The 14011-nt window shown below is 37.9% G+C and overlaps 1 protein-coding gene across 3 annotated transcripts in view; it reads left to right on the top strand.

The window, feature by feature from the left end:
* RABGAP1 (RAB GTPase activating protein 1) overlaps nucleotides 1-14011 on the top strand; it is a 171342-nt gene that overhangs the window by 116719 nt on the left and 40612 nt on the right. For all 3 annotated transcript variants that reach the window (XM_047829198.1, XM_047829199.1, XM_047829200.1), the window contains one exon: nucleotides 13685-13798. In XM_047829198.1, the coding sequence (XP_047685154.1) occupies nucleotides 13685-13798 (114 nt within the window). The remainder of the gene's footprint in view (nucleotides 1-13684; nucleotides 13799-14011) is intronic.

Below are 14011 nucleotides of genomic sequence, written 5' to 3'. Positions count from 1 at the left end.
AACTCACGGACCGCGAGATCATGACCTGAGCCGAAGTCGGCCGCTCAACCGACTGAGCCACCCAGGCGCCCCTAGTTTTCCTTAATTTTTAATTAATGTCCTTTTTCTGTAGCAGATTCCATCCAGGATAGTATATTACATTTAGTCCTCATATCTCCTTAGGCACCTCTTGACTGTAACAGTGTTTCAGACTTGCTTGTTTTTGATGACTCTGATGATCTTAAGGAATACTGGTCAGGTATTTTATAGAATGCCCCTCAACTGGAATTTACCTGTTTCTCTCACAAGGTTATGAGTTTGGGGGAAGAAGAACACATAAGTTAAGTACCATTTCATCACCTCTTACCAAGGGTAGGGACTACCAACATGACTCCCCACTGTTGATGTTGACCTTGGATCATCTGGCTGAGGGCGTATCTGTCAGATTTCTTCACTGTTAAGTCACTTTTTTCCCCCTTTCCATACTGTATTCTTCCAAAGGAAGTCAACTATGCCTAGCCCAAACCAGAAATGGGGTTCCTCTAAGAAGGCAGCATGTCTGCATAAGTTACTGGGAATTCTTCTGCATAGGATCTTTGTCTCATTTCCCCCATTTATTTATTCAGTCATTTATTTATATAAGTGTAGGTGACTCATGGGTATTTATTTTATATTTTAGATTGTAATCCAGTACCACTTTCATTTATTTTGTTCAAATTGTTCCAGCTTTGGCCATTGGGAACTCTTTTATTTGGCTCTTCTTTCCCTTTGACATACTCCTCTTGTTGTGGATTTGTTTTCTTCACGGTCAGGGTACAGAGAAAGCACTTCCTTACGCTGTGGCACTTCTAGATGTTCTAGGTTCATCTTGTATATTTCCTGCCCCAGTCCTAGAATCAGCTATTTCTCTGAGGAGTCTTGGTTCCTTTTATTTGTAAATGGTGTTAGAAACCAAGATCCTGGCAGTAGATGTGCTCACTGCTACCTGATGTAACTGCTTCTAGGCCCTCTCATCAACTGACAGAGTAAGGAAATATGCGTACGATAGTGCCTTTTGATCAGTCACCATGTGGGTTCAGCAAAAAATGCATAGGAATTAGTATGGGATAGAGTCAGTAAACTTTATTTGTAGTTCTTTGCAGCTTTAGATGCAGTTATTAGTCATACATAGACTAGAGGGAGGACAAGACAAGTACATAAAAGACTATTCTAAAACAGCAGGGTATTTACTGTAAGGGCACTACTCATTAATGTTGTGTGTACATTGGTACGCTTTTCTGGAGAACAAATTGGCAGTATAATTCACACTCTAAAACATGGGTTAAACTGGATCTTGTGGGGAACAAAGTGACTGTGGAAACTGTTTTTCCTTTAGGAATCGTGGCTCTACTTTACGGCCTTGTAGATAGCAAAAGAAGTAGAACAGCCTGAATATTCCAAAGTCAGAGATTTAGCATAATTGTAGCATAGCCACGTGACAGATCATTGTACAGTAAAAAATGGCAGACGTGAAAGGATGATCATAACATTTTGCAGTTAGTAAAAATTAATTTTCAAAACAGTGTAAACTTTTATAAAAACAATTACATAAAAAGTTAGGCATATACCTCCACCAAACATTAGTTACAGTTATATCTGAGTTACGAAATTATCTTTCATTTTTCTTATTTCCTCCCATTATAAGGCAGCAAAAAATGTTTTATAAAAATAAGAAAACAAAAAGTTAGGTTTTTCCTTTTAAAATGCAGTAAGGTGTATTGTTAATTTGGGGTTGTGTTTGGGCAACAGTCCCATTGACAAGAGTATGAAGAGGGGAACTAAAAGAGATTTAGATTTTAGTATGAAGTGTTAATTCTTGGTATTTGTTGAGTGAATACATTTTAAAAGAGCCGAAATATTAGGGGTACCTGGGTGGCTCAGTTGGTTAAGCATCTGACTCTTGATTTCTGTTCAGGTCATGATCTCGCAGTTGGTCAGTTTGAGCCCCGTGTCAGGCTCTGCATTGACAGCATGGTGCCTACTTGGGATTCTCACTCCCCTTTCCCTCTTTCCCAAAATAAATAAACATTTAAAAAGTGCCAAAATTTTAGGGTATAATTTTTTTTTATTTTTTTAATGTTTATTTTTAAGAGAGAGATACAGAGTGCGAGAAGGGGAGGGGCAGAGAGAGAGGGAGACAGAATCCAAAGCAGGCTCAAGGCTCCGAGCTGTCAGCACAGAGCCTGACATGGGGCTCGAACTCACCAGCTGTGAGATCATGAACTGACCCTAAGTCAGATGCTTAACCAACTGAGCTACCCAGGTGCTCCTAGAGTACAATTTTTAATGAAACTATTTCCAGCAGTGTGCATTGTATTCCATTATATGATTATACCATATTTTTTTGTCTTTTTCTATTGATGGATATTTGGGGTTATTATGAACATTCTTGGACTTTTTTTTCCTTGGATGTATATTTTTGGTTCTCCTGTGTAATACTGAGGAGGAGAATTGCTGGATCTGGGTAGATGTGTGTTTAACTTTACAAGTAACAGCTGCATAATTCACCAAAGTGGTTGGGTCATTTTACACCTCCTTCACAACATTTGAGAGTTCCAGTTGTTTCATATCCTTACCAACATTTAGTATTGTCTTTTTATTTTAGCCAGTCTGGAATGTTTCAGTGCATATGTTTATGATTTCTGACCTGTACATATTGTTGGTATTGCTGATTGAAATGTAAGAAACAGTATGTCACTATAATTACAGGATTTCATTTAAACCTTTACTACTCTGGGGATACAGAAGCATACAGACTTTTGGAGAAGGCAGCAAACATTTTTAATGTTGATTATAACATGAAAAAGCGCATATGTTCAAAGGGATATACATTTCAAGTTACTGCAACTCATTTGTGACAGAATGTCTGTAAAACATGAAATTAATCAACAGTATATTTAATATCACTACAAAATATTTAAAATCACTACAAAAGTCTTCTCTCTGGAGGCGCCTGGGTGGCTCAGCCGGTTAAGTGTCCGACTTCAGCTCAGGTCATGATCTCACAGTCCGTGGGTTCGAGTCCCACGTCGGGCTCTGTGCTGACAGTTCAGAGCCTGGAGCCTGCTTCCAATTCTGTGTCTCCCTCTCTCTCTGCCCCTATCCTGCTCATGCTCTCTTTCTCTCAAAAATAAAATAAACATTAAAAAAAAAAAAGTCTTCTCTCTGTTCATATTGCCCATGAAAAATTACTGTAGTATATATTTAGAGAAGGGCTTGGCAAACTGTGGCTTGGGAGGCAGATCCAGCATGCATCTTGTTTCTGTAAATAAAGTGTTATTAGAATGCAGAAATGCGTGCTTATTTACGTATTATCTATGGCTACTTTTACTCTACAAAGGGTAAATTTAACACCAGATGACCCAAAAGGCCAAAATTATTTGCTGTCTGGCTGTTAACAAAAAAAGTTTGCAAAGATGTTAAGACTGCATAATCATATGATGCTTTAGTTTTCTTCTGGATATTAAAGCTGTTTTTCATAGGATGAAGTGGTGGAAACAAAACCAGTTGATGGGGGAAAAAAAAACCCATCTCTGCCATAGCTTTGATAATTTTCAGGACACATCTCAACTGATAGTCGTTTTGCCATTCCCTGCTCTTTTAAGGTTTATATCTCAGCGTGATTGTCTTACGTACCCTTGTAATATCTTATTCTCTGTAAATATTTATATTTGGTTAACTTCGGGTGTATTTGGTTAAACTTCATCAGTTTAGCCATGAGTAGTATTACCCAATATGTATTGCACCAGAAAGTTCCTTGTTTCCGCTACATCTGTGCTTAACTCCTTAGAAGTAAAAGCACTGTGCATTATGTAAACCTTAATGTTATAAGCCCTTGGGTTTGGCTGTTTTGCAGCTCTTTGCTGTGTTCTCTTGTGAAGAAGTCATCTATAATACTACTGTGATTTGTTTTCAGAATCTTTTCAAAGTTCATGATTCTGACAGGAGCTTACTAAATTTGTCATTAGGTTAGAATTTCTTTATCATTTTTGTACAGCTTGGCTTCTGGCAAGCCAAATGGATGTATTCCCAAATTTTTCAGCATATCTCCTAAGACTAGATATTTTAAGTAAGTGGTTGACTAGATATTTTAAGTAAGTGGTTATCATTCTTGAAGACTTCAAATTCAGCATGTGAATTTTCAGATTTACCTTCTGTAAAGGGCATTTTACCCCTTAGTTCTCTGATGACTCCCATGGTCAATGGGTGAAGGAAGCCAGATTGATGAGAACTGATCAATTATAGTATATTTTTAGTTTTGTGTTACTTTCCTTTCCTGTATGCATTTGAATTTCCAAACCATAGCTCTCTGATAACTGTGTCCTTCAAGTTACCTTTATCACCAATCTATGACTAAAGTAACTGGCATAGTGTATTTTGAAGTTTTCCGTGTCCCTCTCAATTCTTCATTTAATTAATTTTTTTATGTATGTTTGTTTGTTTATTTTTTTTTTTTTTGAAGGAGAGAGACACAGAGCATGAGGGAGGAAGGGCAGAGAGAGGGGGAGACACAGAATCCAAAGGAGGCTCCAGGCTCTGAGCTGTCAGCACAGAGCCCGATGCAGGCCTCGAACCCGTAAACCATATCACCTGAGCCGAAGTCAGAGGCTTAACCGACTGAGCCACCCAGGCACCCCTCTTCATTTAATTTATTTAACCTTCATGCTGTGTTAAGCCACAGTCTGTCATTCTCAGAATGTTTCAGAACTTTCATTGTTGTTTCATAGAATTCCTTGGAGTAAATTCATCTAACATTTTCTTTAAAAGAATTAATTCTCTTTAGAAGTAGAGACATAATTCAAGAACAGAATTAACAAATTCTTTTAGAATAATTTGTAGCTCATTCCAAATATAGGTCAGTATCATGTCTGTTCATCATATCTGGAAAGCTTTGTCAGTGTGAAATTCATCTTAGTCATTATTTTATTGTTTTCAGTCTCCTTTTTTTCTTTCAAGTCCCAAAATCTTCCAGAAACTGCATTAATGCTGCTTTGGTTAATCTTTCTTTAATACTTTGGAATTATAATTCTGATTTTCCAAATCCTTATTGATTAAATTACTTGTCTCAGTGTTCCAGAAAGTAGCCCTTCTTATCACTACATATTCTCTTTTGGCACATTTTGGGTGGCTGTCTCATTGTGGTCTTAACCTTTTCATTTTCTTACTTGCCATTTATATACTTTCTTTTATGAAGTGCCTGTTCAAATTTTTGTCAGTTTTATTAGGTTGTCTTTTTGCATTCTAGATGTATTCTAGTTTTTTTCACATATACGTACTGCTTGCCTATTTCTTTTTTAATTGGCATGTTGTATTGTATTCTTTTTAGATTAAGTTTTTATTTCAATTTCAGTGTGGTTAACACACAGTGTATTAGTTTCAAGTGTACAATATAGTAATCCAGCAATTCTTTACGTTACTCAGTGCCCATCATGATAAGTGTACTCTTAATCTCCATCACCTATTTCACCCATCTGCCCCTCCGACCTCCCCTCTGGTCACCATCAGTTTGTTCTCTGTAGTTAGTCTGTTTCTTGGCTTGTCTCTCTTTGGTTATCCTTTGCTTGTTTATTTTGTTTCTTAAATTCCACATATGAGTAAAATCTTATGGTATTTGTCTTTCTCTGACTTATTTTGCCTAACATTATACTCTAGCTCCATCCATGTTGTTGCAAATGTCAAGATTTCATTCTTTTTTATGGCTGAATAATATTCCTCTGTGTGTGTGTGTGTGTGTGCGTGTGTGTGTGTGTGCACGCGCACGTATTCACCATATATATATATATATATATATATATATATATATATATATATATACACACACCATACCTTCTTGATCCATTCATCTGTTGATAGACCCTTGGGCTGCTTCCATTATTTGACTATTGTAGATAATGCTGCAGTACACATAGGAGTGCATGTATCCCTTTGAATTAGTGTTCTTGTAATCGGTGGGGGGGGGGGGGTAAATGCCTAGTAGTGTGATTTCTGGATGGTAGGGTAATTCTGTTTTTTTTAATGTTTATTTATTTATTTTGAGAGAGAGAGAAAGAGAGAGAAAGGGAGAGAATCCCAAGCAGGCTTCACACCCAGCACAGAGCCCAACACGGGGCTTGATCCTACAACCATGAGATCATGACCTGAACTGAAATCAAGAGTCAGATACTTAACCGACTGAGCCATCCAGGTACCCTGAGTAGTTCTATTTTTAACTGTTGTTTTCCACAGTGGCTGCACCAGTTTGCATTCCCACCAATAGTGCACAAGGGTTCCTTTTTCTCCACATCCTCGCCAACAGTTTCTTGTATTTAAAAAAAAAAATTATTTTTTATTATGCCTATATGCCAGGCAATGTCTTGGTGCTTTGCATGAATTCATACTGAAAGTAGCTACTATTTTATCTCCATCTTTTTTTTTTTTAATGTTTATTTATTTTGAGAGACAGAGCATGAGCAGGAGAGAGGCAGCAAGAGAAGGAGACACAAAACTGAAGCAAGCTCCAGGCTCTAAGCTGTCAGCACAGGGCCCAATGTGGGGCTCACCCCCGTGAACAATGAGATCATGACCTGAGCCAAAGTCAGACACTTAACCAACTGAGCCACCCAGGTGTCCTTTTTTAAAATTTTTAAATTTTAGCCATTCTGAGAAGTATGTGGTCATATCTCATTGTAGTTTTGGGTTTGTTTAAAAAAATGTATTTATTTAAGTAATCTCTATATCCAACGTGGGGCTCGATCTCATGACCCCCAAGATCAAGAGTCACATGCTTTTCTGACTAAGCCATCCAGGCACCACTCTCATTGTAGTTTTGATTTGCATTTCCCTGATGATGAGCATCTTTTCACATGTCTGTTAGCCAACTGTATGTCTTCTTTGGAGAAACGTCTGTTCATGTCTCCTGCCCATTTTTTTTAAACTTTTTAAAAATGTTGATTCATTTTTGAGAGAGGGAGGGGTAGAGAGAGAGACACACACACAGAATCCAAAGCAGGCTCCAGGCTCTGAGCTGTCACACAGAGCCTGACGTGGGTCTCAAACTCATGAACCGTGAGATCATGACCTGAACCGAAATCAGATGCTTAACCGACTGAGCCACTCAGGGGCCCTGAGCTGACACACAGAGCCCGACGTGGGTCTCAAACTCATGAACCGTGAGATCATGGCCTGAGCCAAAGTCAGATGCTTAACCGACTGAGCCACTCAGGGACCCCTGCCCATTTTTTTTTTTAATGTTTGTTTATTTTTGAGAGAGAGAGAAAGGCAGAGAGAGAGAGACGGCAAGCGGGGGAAGAGCAGAGAGAAGGACAGAGGATCTGAAGTGGGCCCTGTGCTGACCAGCAGCAAGCCCAGTGTGGAGCTTAGACTCACCGTAAGATTGTGACCTGTACTAAAGCCAGATGCTCAACTCACTGAGCCACCCAGGTGTCTCCTGCCCATTTTTAATTTTTTATTCATTTTTTTGAGTGTTGAGTCATATCAGTTCTTTTATTTATGTATGTATTTATTTAAATCCAAATTAACATATAGTGTCATAATTCAGGAGAATTTAGTGATTCATCACTTCCATATAATACCCAATGCTTTTCCCAACAAGTGCCCTTCTTTTTTTATTTTTTTTAATGTTTATTTATTTTTGAGAGAGACAGAGACAGAATGCTAGTGGGTTAAGGGGAGAGAGAGGGAGACACAGAATCTGAAGCAGGCTCCAGGCTCCAAGCTGTCAGCACAGAGACCGATGCAGGGCTCGAACTCACAAGCTGTGAGATTGTGACCTGAGCTAAAGGACGCTCAACCGACTGAGCTACCCAGGTGCCCCAACAAGTGCCCTTCTTAATGTCTGTCACCAATGTAGCCCATCCCCCCACCCAAAACCCCTCCAGCAACCCTCAGTTTGTTCTCTGTATTTAAAAGTCTCTTACGGTTTACCTCCCTCTCTGTATTTATCTGTTTTGTTTCTTAAATTCCAAAATCATATGATATTTGTCTTTCTCTGACGTATCAGTACTTTATATATTTGGATATTAACCCTTTATCGGATATGTTATTTACAAATATCTTCTCCCATTCAGTAGGTTGTCTTTTGTTTTGTTGATTGTTTCCTTCACTGTGCAAAAGGTTTTTATTTTGGTGTAGTCCCAATAGTTTATTTTTGCTTTTGTTTCCCTTGCCCTGGGAGACATACCTAGAAAAATGTTGCTATGACCAGTATCAGAGAAATTACTGCCTGTGCTTTCTTCTAGGATTTTTATTGTTTCAGGTCTCATATTTAGGTCCTTGATCTATTTTGAGTTTATTTTTGTATATGGTATAAGAAAGTGGTCTAGATTCATTCTTTTGCATATTGCTCTCCAGTTTTCCCAATACCATTTTTTGAAGGGGAGACAGTCTTTTTCCCATTGTATGTACATTCCTCCTTTGTCAAGGATTAATTCACCATATAGTTATGGGTTTATTTCTGGATTTTCATTTTGTTCCATTGATCTATGTGTCTGTGTGACCGTACCATACTGTCTCAATGATTATAGCTTAGTGGTATAATTTGAAGTCTAGAAATGCGATACCTCTAGTTTTGTTTTCTTTTTCAAGATTGCCTTGGCTATTTGGGGTCTTTTGTGGTGTCATACAAGTTTTAGGATTATTTGTTCTAGTTCTGTCAAAAGTGCTGTTGGTATTTTGATAGGGATTGCATTAAGCCTGCAGATTGATTTGGGCAGTATAGACATTTTTACAAATTGTTCTTCCAGTCCATGAGCATGGGATGTCTTTCATTTCTTTTTTAAGTTTGTTTATTCATCTTGAGAGAGAGCGTACATGCAAGCTGGGGAGAGGCAGAGAGAGAGGGAGGGAGAGAATCCCAAGCAGGGGCTTGGGATGCAGGGCTCAATCCCACAAACCGTGAGATCATGACCTGAGCCGAAACCAAGAGTCAGATGCTCAACTGACTAAGCCACCCTGGCACCCTGTTTCTTTGTGTCATCTTCAGTTTCTTTCATCACTGTTTTATAGGTATTTTATTATTTTTGGTGCAATGTTTTCTTAATTTCTGTTTTCTTAATTTCTCTTTCTGCTGCTTCATTATTAGTGCGTAGAAGTGCAACAAATCTCTGTACATTGATATTTGTGTCCTGAAACTTTACTGAATTCACTTATCAGTTCTAGTAGTTTTTTGCTGGAATCTTTGGGATTTTTCTATATATAAAATCATGTCATCTGCAAATAGTAAAAGCGTTAATTCCTCCTTGCCAGTTTGGATGTTAATGGCATATTTTATAAGAAAATTTTAATTAAATCCAGTTTATTGCGTTTTTTTTCTCTTGATGATGCTAGAGGTAAGGTAAGTTTCTGTCATGCTGCAGTTTTAGAACTGAGACTGAGACTGTTTATAGTCAGTCCTTTGTTGCTTATTTGAGCTATTCATGAGATAGAGACTTATTAACGGTAAAGATTTCTTAATTCCCTATATGCCTATGGTTCTCTCTGCATTGCTGTTTCACATTGTGTGAGTTTGGTAAAATTAAAACTGAGTTCAAGAGACTTCATATATCCTAGGCTGAAAAAAAATCCTTAATCCACTATAATATAGCTTATATTTCTGATCTAGACCCCCTTTCCTTCTCATTTCTCCTAATAATTGTAGGATGATTCAACTTATTTTGCATTTTGGACTAAAAGATTCAAAGTCTTCATTCTGTTTTACTTTTCATGACTGCTATTTTCTCTTGCCTGCCTTTTACACAAGGAAGTTACAAAGGAACCAATCATTTCGGCATTCTTGGTTTTTTTCAGATGTTTAGTTGGAATGTCTTTGAAATTATCCAGTTAGTAAGTTTCTTTCCTGACTTGGTTTGTTCCTCATTCACATGGATCTTGAATTAAACACTAAGCATTAGAGATCCTGGTTTAGGTAGGGCTGTAGACCACATGAGTGTTGCCATTGCTCAGTCCTAAAGGAGAGTTTGGACTCAGGGCTCCTGGGTGGCTGAGTCTGTGAAGCGTCCGACTTCGGCTCCGGTCATGGTCTCGTGGTTTGTGAGTTCAAGCCCCACGTCAGGCTCTGCGCTGAGGAGCCTGACGCCTGCTTCAGATTCTGTGTCTCTCTGCTCCTCCCCTGCTTGTGCACTCTCTCGCTCTCTCAAAAATATTTAAAAAAATTTTTTTAAAAAGAAGAGTGTGGAAATTATTAGGTATATTTATCAAGCTTTGATTGACTGTATGCCCTGCATTATGCTAATCTCTGTGGAAAATTTAAAACCAAATCACAATCTCTATACCTATGTGAATAGTTTTATAGGGGGGATAAGATACACAAAAATAAAAATATATATTTTAGGTACCGTGTGTGTGTGTGTGTGTATTTCACATATCACTGGTGAGTGTACATGTGTGGGTTCAGAGGAGAGCCCCAGCACTCAGCAGTGCTGGATGGAGATTGCTTCCTTTCGCTTTTATCAAGTCTTTTCTGTATACATGTCAGACACTGATAGAAGTTGTTCATCTAAGAAACTGAGCCAACCTTCAAACTCGGCTATGTGTGCCTCTAAGCTGTACCCCTGTTTTAAGATCTTTAGGTTAATACAGATTTACATCATTTTTATCATTTAGCTGTATATTTACCTAAAGTAGGATTCTTCGTAATCTGAAGAGCTTGAATCATCTTGGGTCTCTTTCATTTGTGTGGGTGTCCTTTTTTATTTTTCCATTTAAAATCAACCTTGTAATTTATACACAGTAAAATACACAAATTTTAAGTGAATGATTAAATACATTTTAACTACCACCATAGGTGTAATGGGTAATATTTCCATATTCAAACTTCCAAAAGTTCTTTCATGTCTCTTAATAATCAGTTTTCTCCTTTTAACTCTAGCCTCTTCAAAACACTGACCTATTTTCTATAATGTACAATTTTACCTTTTTTTAGAATTTCATACACTTGGAATTAATGGAAAATAATCTTTTGTGTCTAGCTCCTCTCAGTTACAAAATGCTTTTGAAGATCCATTCATGTTGCACGTATGCGTTTTTTTTTTGTTTGTTTTCCTGAGTAGTATTCCACTATCTGGACTGTACCACAATTTATTTATCCATTTACCCATTGGAGCACATTTGTATTGTTTCCAGTTTGGGCTAATATGAATAAGGTTGCCATGAACATTCAAGGTCAAGTCTTTGCATGTATTCATATTTTCATCTCTCTTGGAGAAATACCTAGGAGTAGAATCACTGAATTAAATGGGAAGTATATGTTTAACTTTATATGACCCCCCAGACTGTTTCTAAAATATTTGTACCATTTTGCATTCCCACCAGCAAATTTTGGGAGTTCCGGTTGTTTCACACCCTTTGCCAGTACTTGGTATCTTGGTTCTTTTTAATTTTAGCATTTAGTAGGTATGTAGTAGGATCTCATTGTAGTTTCAGTCTATATTGTTCTAATGATGAGTGATGCTGAAGTTTTGTCATGTGTTTATTCACCATCTGTATGCCTTCTTTTGTGAAGTATCTCTTCAATCTTATACCACCATACCCCGTTTTTATTTATTTATTTTTTTACGTTTATTTATTTTGAGAGAAGATAGAACACATGAGCAAGGGAGGGGCAAAGAGAGAGACGGGGAGAGAGAGAATCCCAGGCAGGCTTCGCACTGATAGTACAGAGCCCGATATAGGTAGGGTTCAAGCTCACAAAGAACCGTGAGATCAAGAGCTGGATGGTTAACCTCAACTGAGCCACCCAGGTGCCCACCATTCCCCCTTTTTAAAACCAGTTGTTTTTGCCTCTTTATCTTTTTTCAAAGTTTTGTATTCTGGATACAACACCATTATCAGATTTTATAGGCATTTTGTCCTGGTCAGGTTTACATTTTCAGGTTCTTAACAGTGGCCTTTTTTGAATAGTACAGCTTTAAAGTTTTGATGAAGTCCAGTTTATCACTTTTTATTTCATGATTCATGACTCTAGATAGCTCTGCAGATCTCTTTCTTTTCAGCTTTTCCTATCCAGTAGACTGATCTACAAACTCTAGCTACTTTGCCTTCTCCATATTCTTTTTATTCAACTCAGGGAGACACTCCCCACCCAGCTCTGTTTCAGGTTGCTCTCTGTGTGCTGCAGCCTGGAAGCTGCCACTAGACAATAACTACTGTAGTCTCAGGTCTCACCTTGGGTTTTGTCCTTTTGTCAGGGAGCAGCATGGTTCTGAGTTGCCTTAACTGCTAATAACATATTAAAAACTAGTAGTATACCAGTAAAGCTCTTTAGAAAAGCAGTTTGGCAATGTCTTTGAAAGTTTAAATAGTTTACTTGTTAAAAAAAAGAGCATAGGCTTTAAAGTTAGTCGATGGAGTTTGGGGGCATAAGAATGATAGTGTACAAACTTGTACTGAGTAGTAAATAAACCTTTGAGACCTGATGAACAGTATAATGAATATATTATGTAATGTAATAAATATGGATACAATGGCAATCATATTACAGTATATAAATGTATCAGAGTAACACACTGTACACCTTAAATTTATACAGTGTTACATGTCAGACTTGTTCAATAAAATTTTTAAATGTAAAGTTCAAATCCCACAACTGTAAAATACTTATGGCCCTAGGAACATGATTACCTAAAAGACTGGAGAAATTACTGGACAAGAGAAGAATATCACTTTGATTTTTCATCTTGAAACAGGAGTATCAGGCTCTTGGATGGTATGCTGAATATGATGTAGTCTCACCAAGGAGAAGCAAGTCTATTGTCTTATGAAAACAATGCATTGTTGGGGCGCCTGGGTGGCGCAGTCGGTTAGGCGTCCGACTTCAGCCAGGTCACGATCTCGCGGTCCGGGAGTTCGAGCCCCGCGTCGGGCTCTGGGCTGATGGCTCGGAGCCTGGAGCCTGTTTCCGATTCTGTGTCTCCCTCTCTCTCTGCCCCTCCCCCGTTCATGCTCTGTCTCTCTCTGTCCCAAAAATAAATAAACGTTGAAAAAAAAAAAAAAAAAAAAAAAAGAAAACAATGCATTGTTAAAATAGAAGGTCATGTTTCTCAGCTGTAGTTCTTTGCCGATATTATTGACATATATTTAGTTTTCTCCACTGGCAAAAGAAAGGATATTTTCCCATAGCCTACTTGAATCCCTTGACATTTGCTGGTCTAGTTTCCTATTGAGTAGACTCTTGGGTGCATTTTTATGCCATTTGCCCTTAGGATAAACCCCAATTAAGGGACTTCTCTTTTCCTTTTGAGAACCTGGCACATGGGCTTCATGCCAAAGGATCATTTAAAGCAGCAGTTTTTGTACCCAGTGTTTCTAGTGGGAGCATTTTACCTCCTTTTGAGATTAGCTTGAATATTTTCCTATAGGAAGTCCATTTTGATTACATTTTCTCTCTTGCAATAGAAAGGTCAGCAGCTGGACTTCCTTGCAACAGAAATGGAGTATACTTGAGGTATATACAGTAAGCAGGTTGCTTTTCTTCCATATTGTTTTTCTTAATATTTTATTTTGCTTTCGCTTGAACAGTTGGTGCCTGAAGATGTAGTAACTCTGGGCATGCATATGTGTATGTATGTCCCTGCAGTATTTTAAAGCATGTAAATGAGAAGACCTTGTTATATAAACTCACACAAGTACGTACATGATTGATTACTAAACCTCTTTCCTAATGTTTCCACAGGAGTCTCCCCAGGACAGTGCCATCACCCGGGATATTAACCGGACATTCCCAGCCCATGACTATTTTAAGGACACAGGAGGAGATGGACAAGATTCCTTATATAAAATATGCAAGGTATCTCACATCCAGAAAAAAACCTCGGTTTTGAATGGTCATTCTGGTTCTTTGAAATTACACAAAAGATAACTACAAAGTGTAATTTGCATTTGGTATTTAAGAAGGCAAAAAAGAAGAGAGTAGACTTTCTGAAATTGTGTTGTTACTTTTTAATTTTACGCTCATAATGAACAGGAAGTCAATTAGAAATACAGTGGTTAGGTTTCTTTT

Source organism: Prionailurus viverrinus, chromosome D4, assembly GCF_022837055.1.
Source record: "Prionailurus viverrinus isolate Anna chromosome D4, UM_Priviv_1.0, whole genome shotgun sequence".
In the NCBI taxonomy this organism is placed as follows: domain Eukaryota; kingdom Metazoa; phylum Chordata; class Mammalia; order Carnivora; family Felidae; genus Prionailurus; species Prionailurus viverrinus.
Note: the sequence above shows the minus strand (reverse complement) of the source record. Positions and strands in the feature narration are given on the sequence as shown.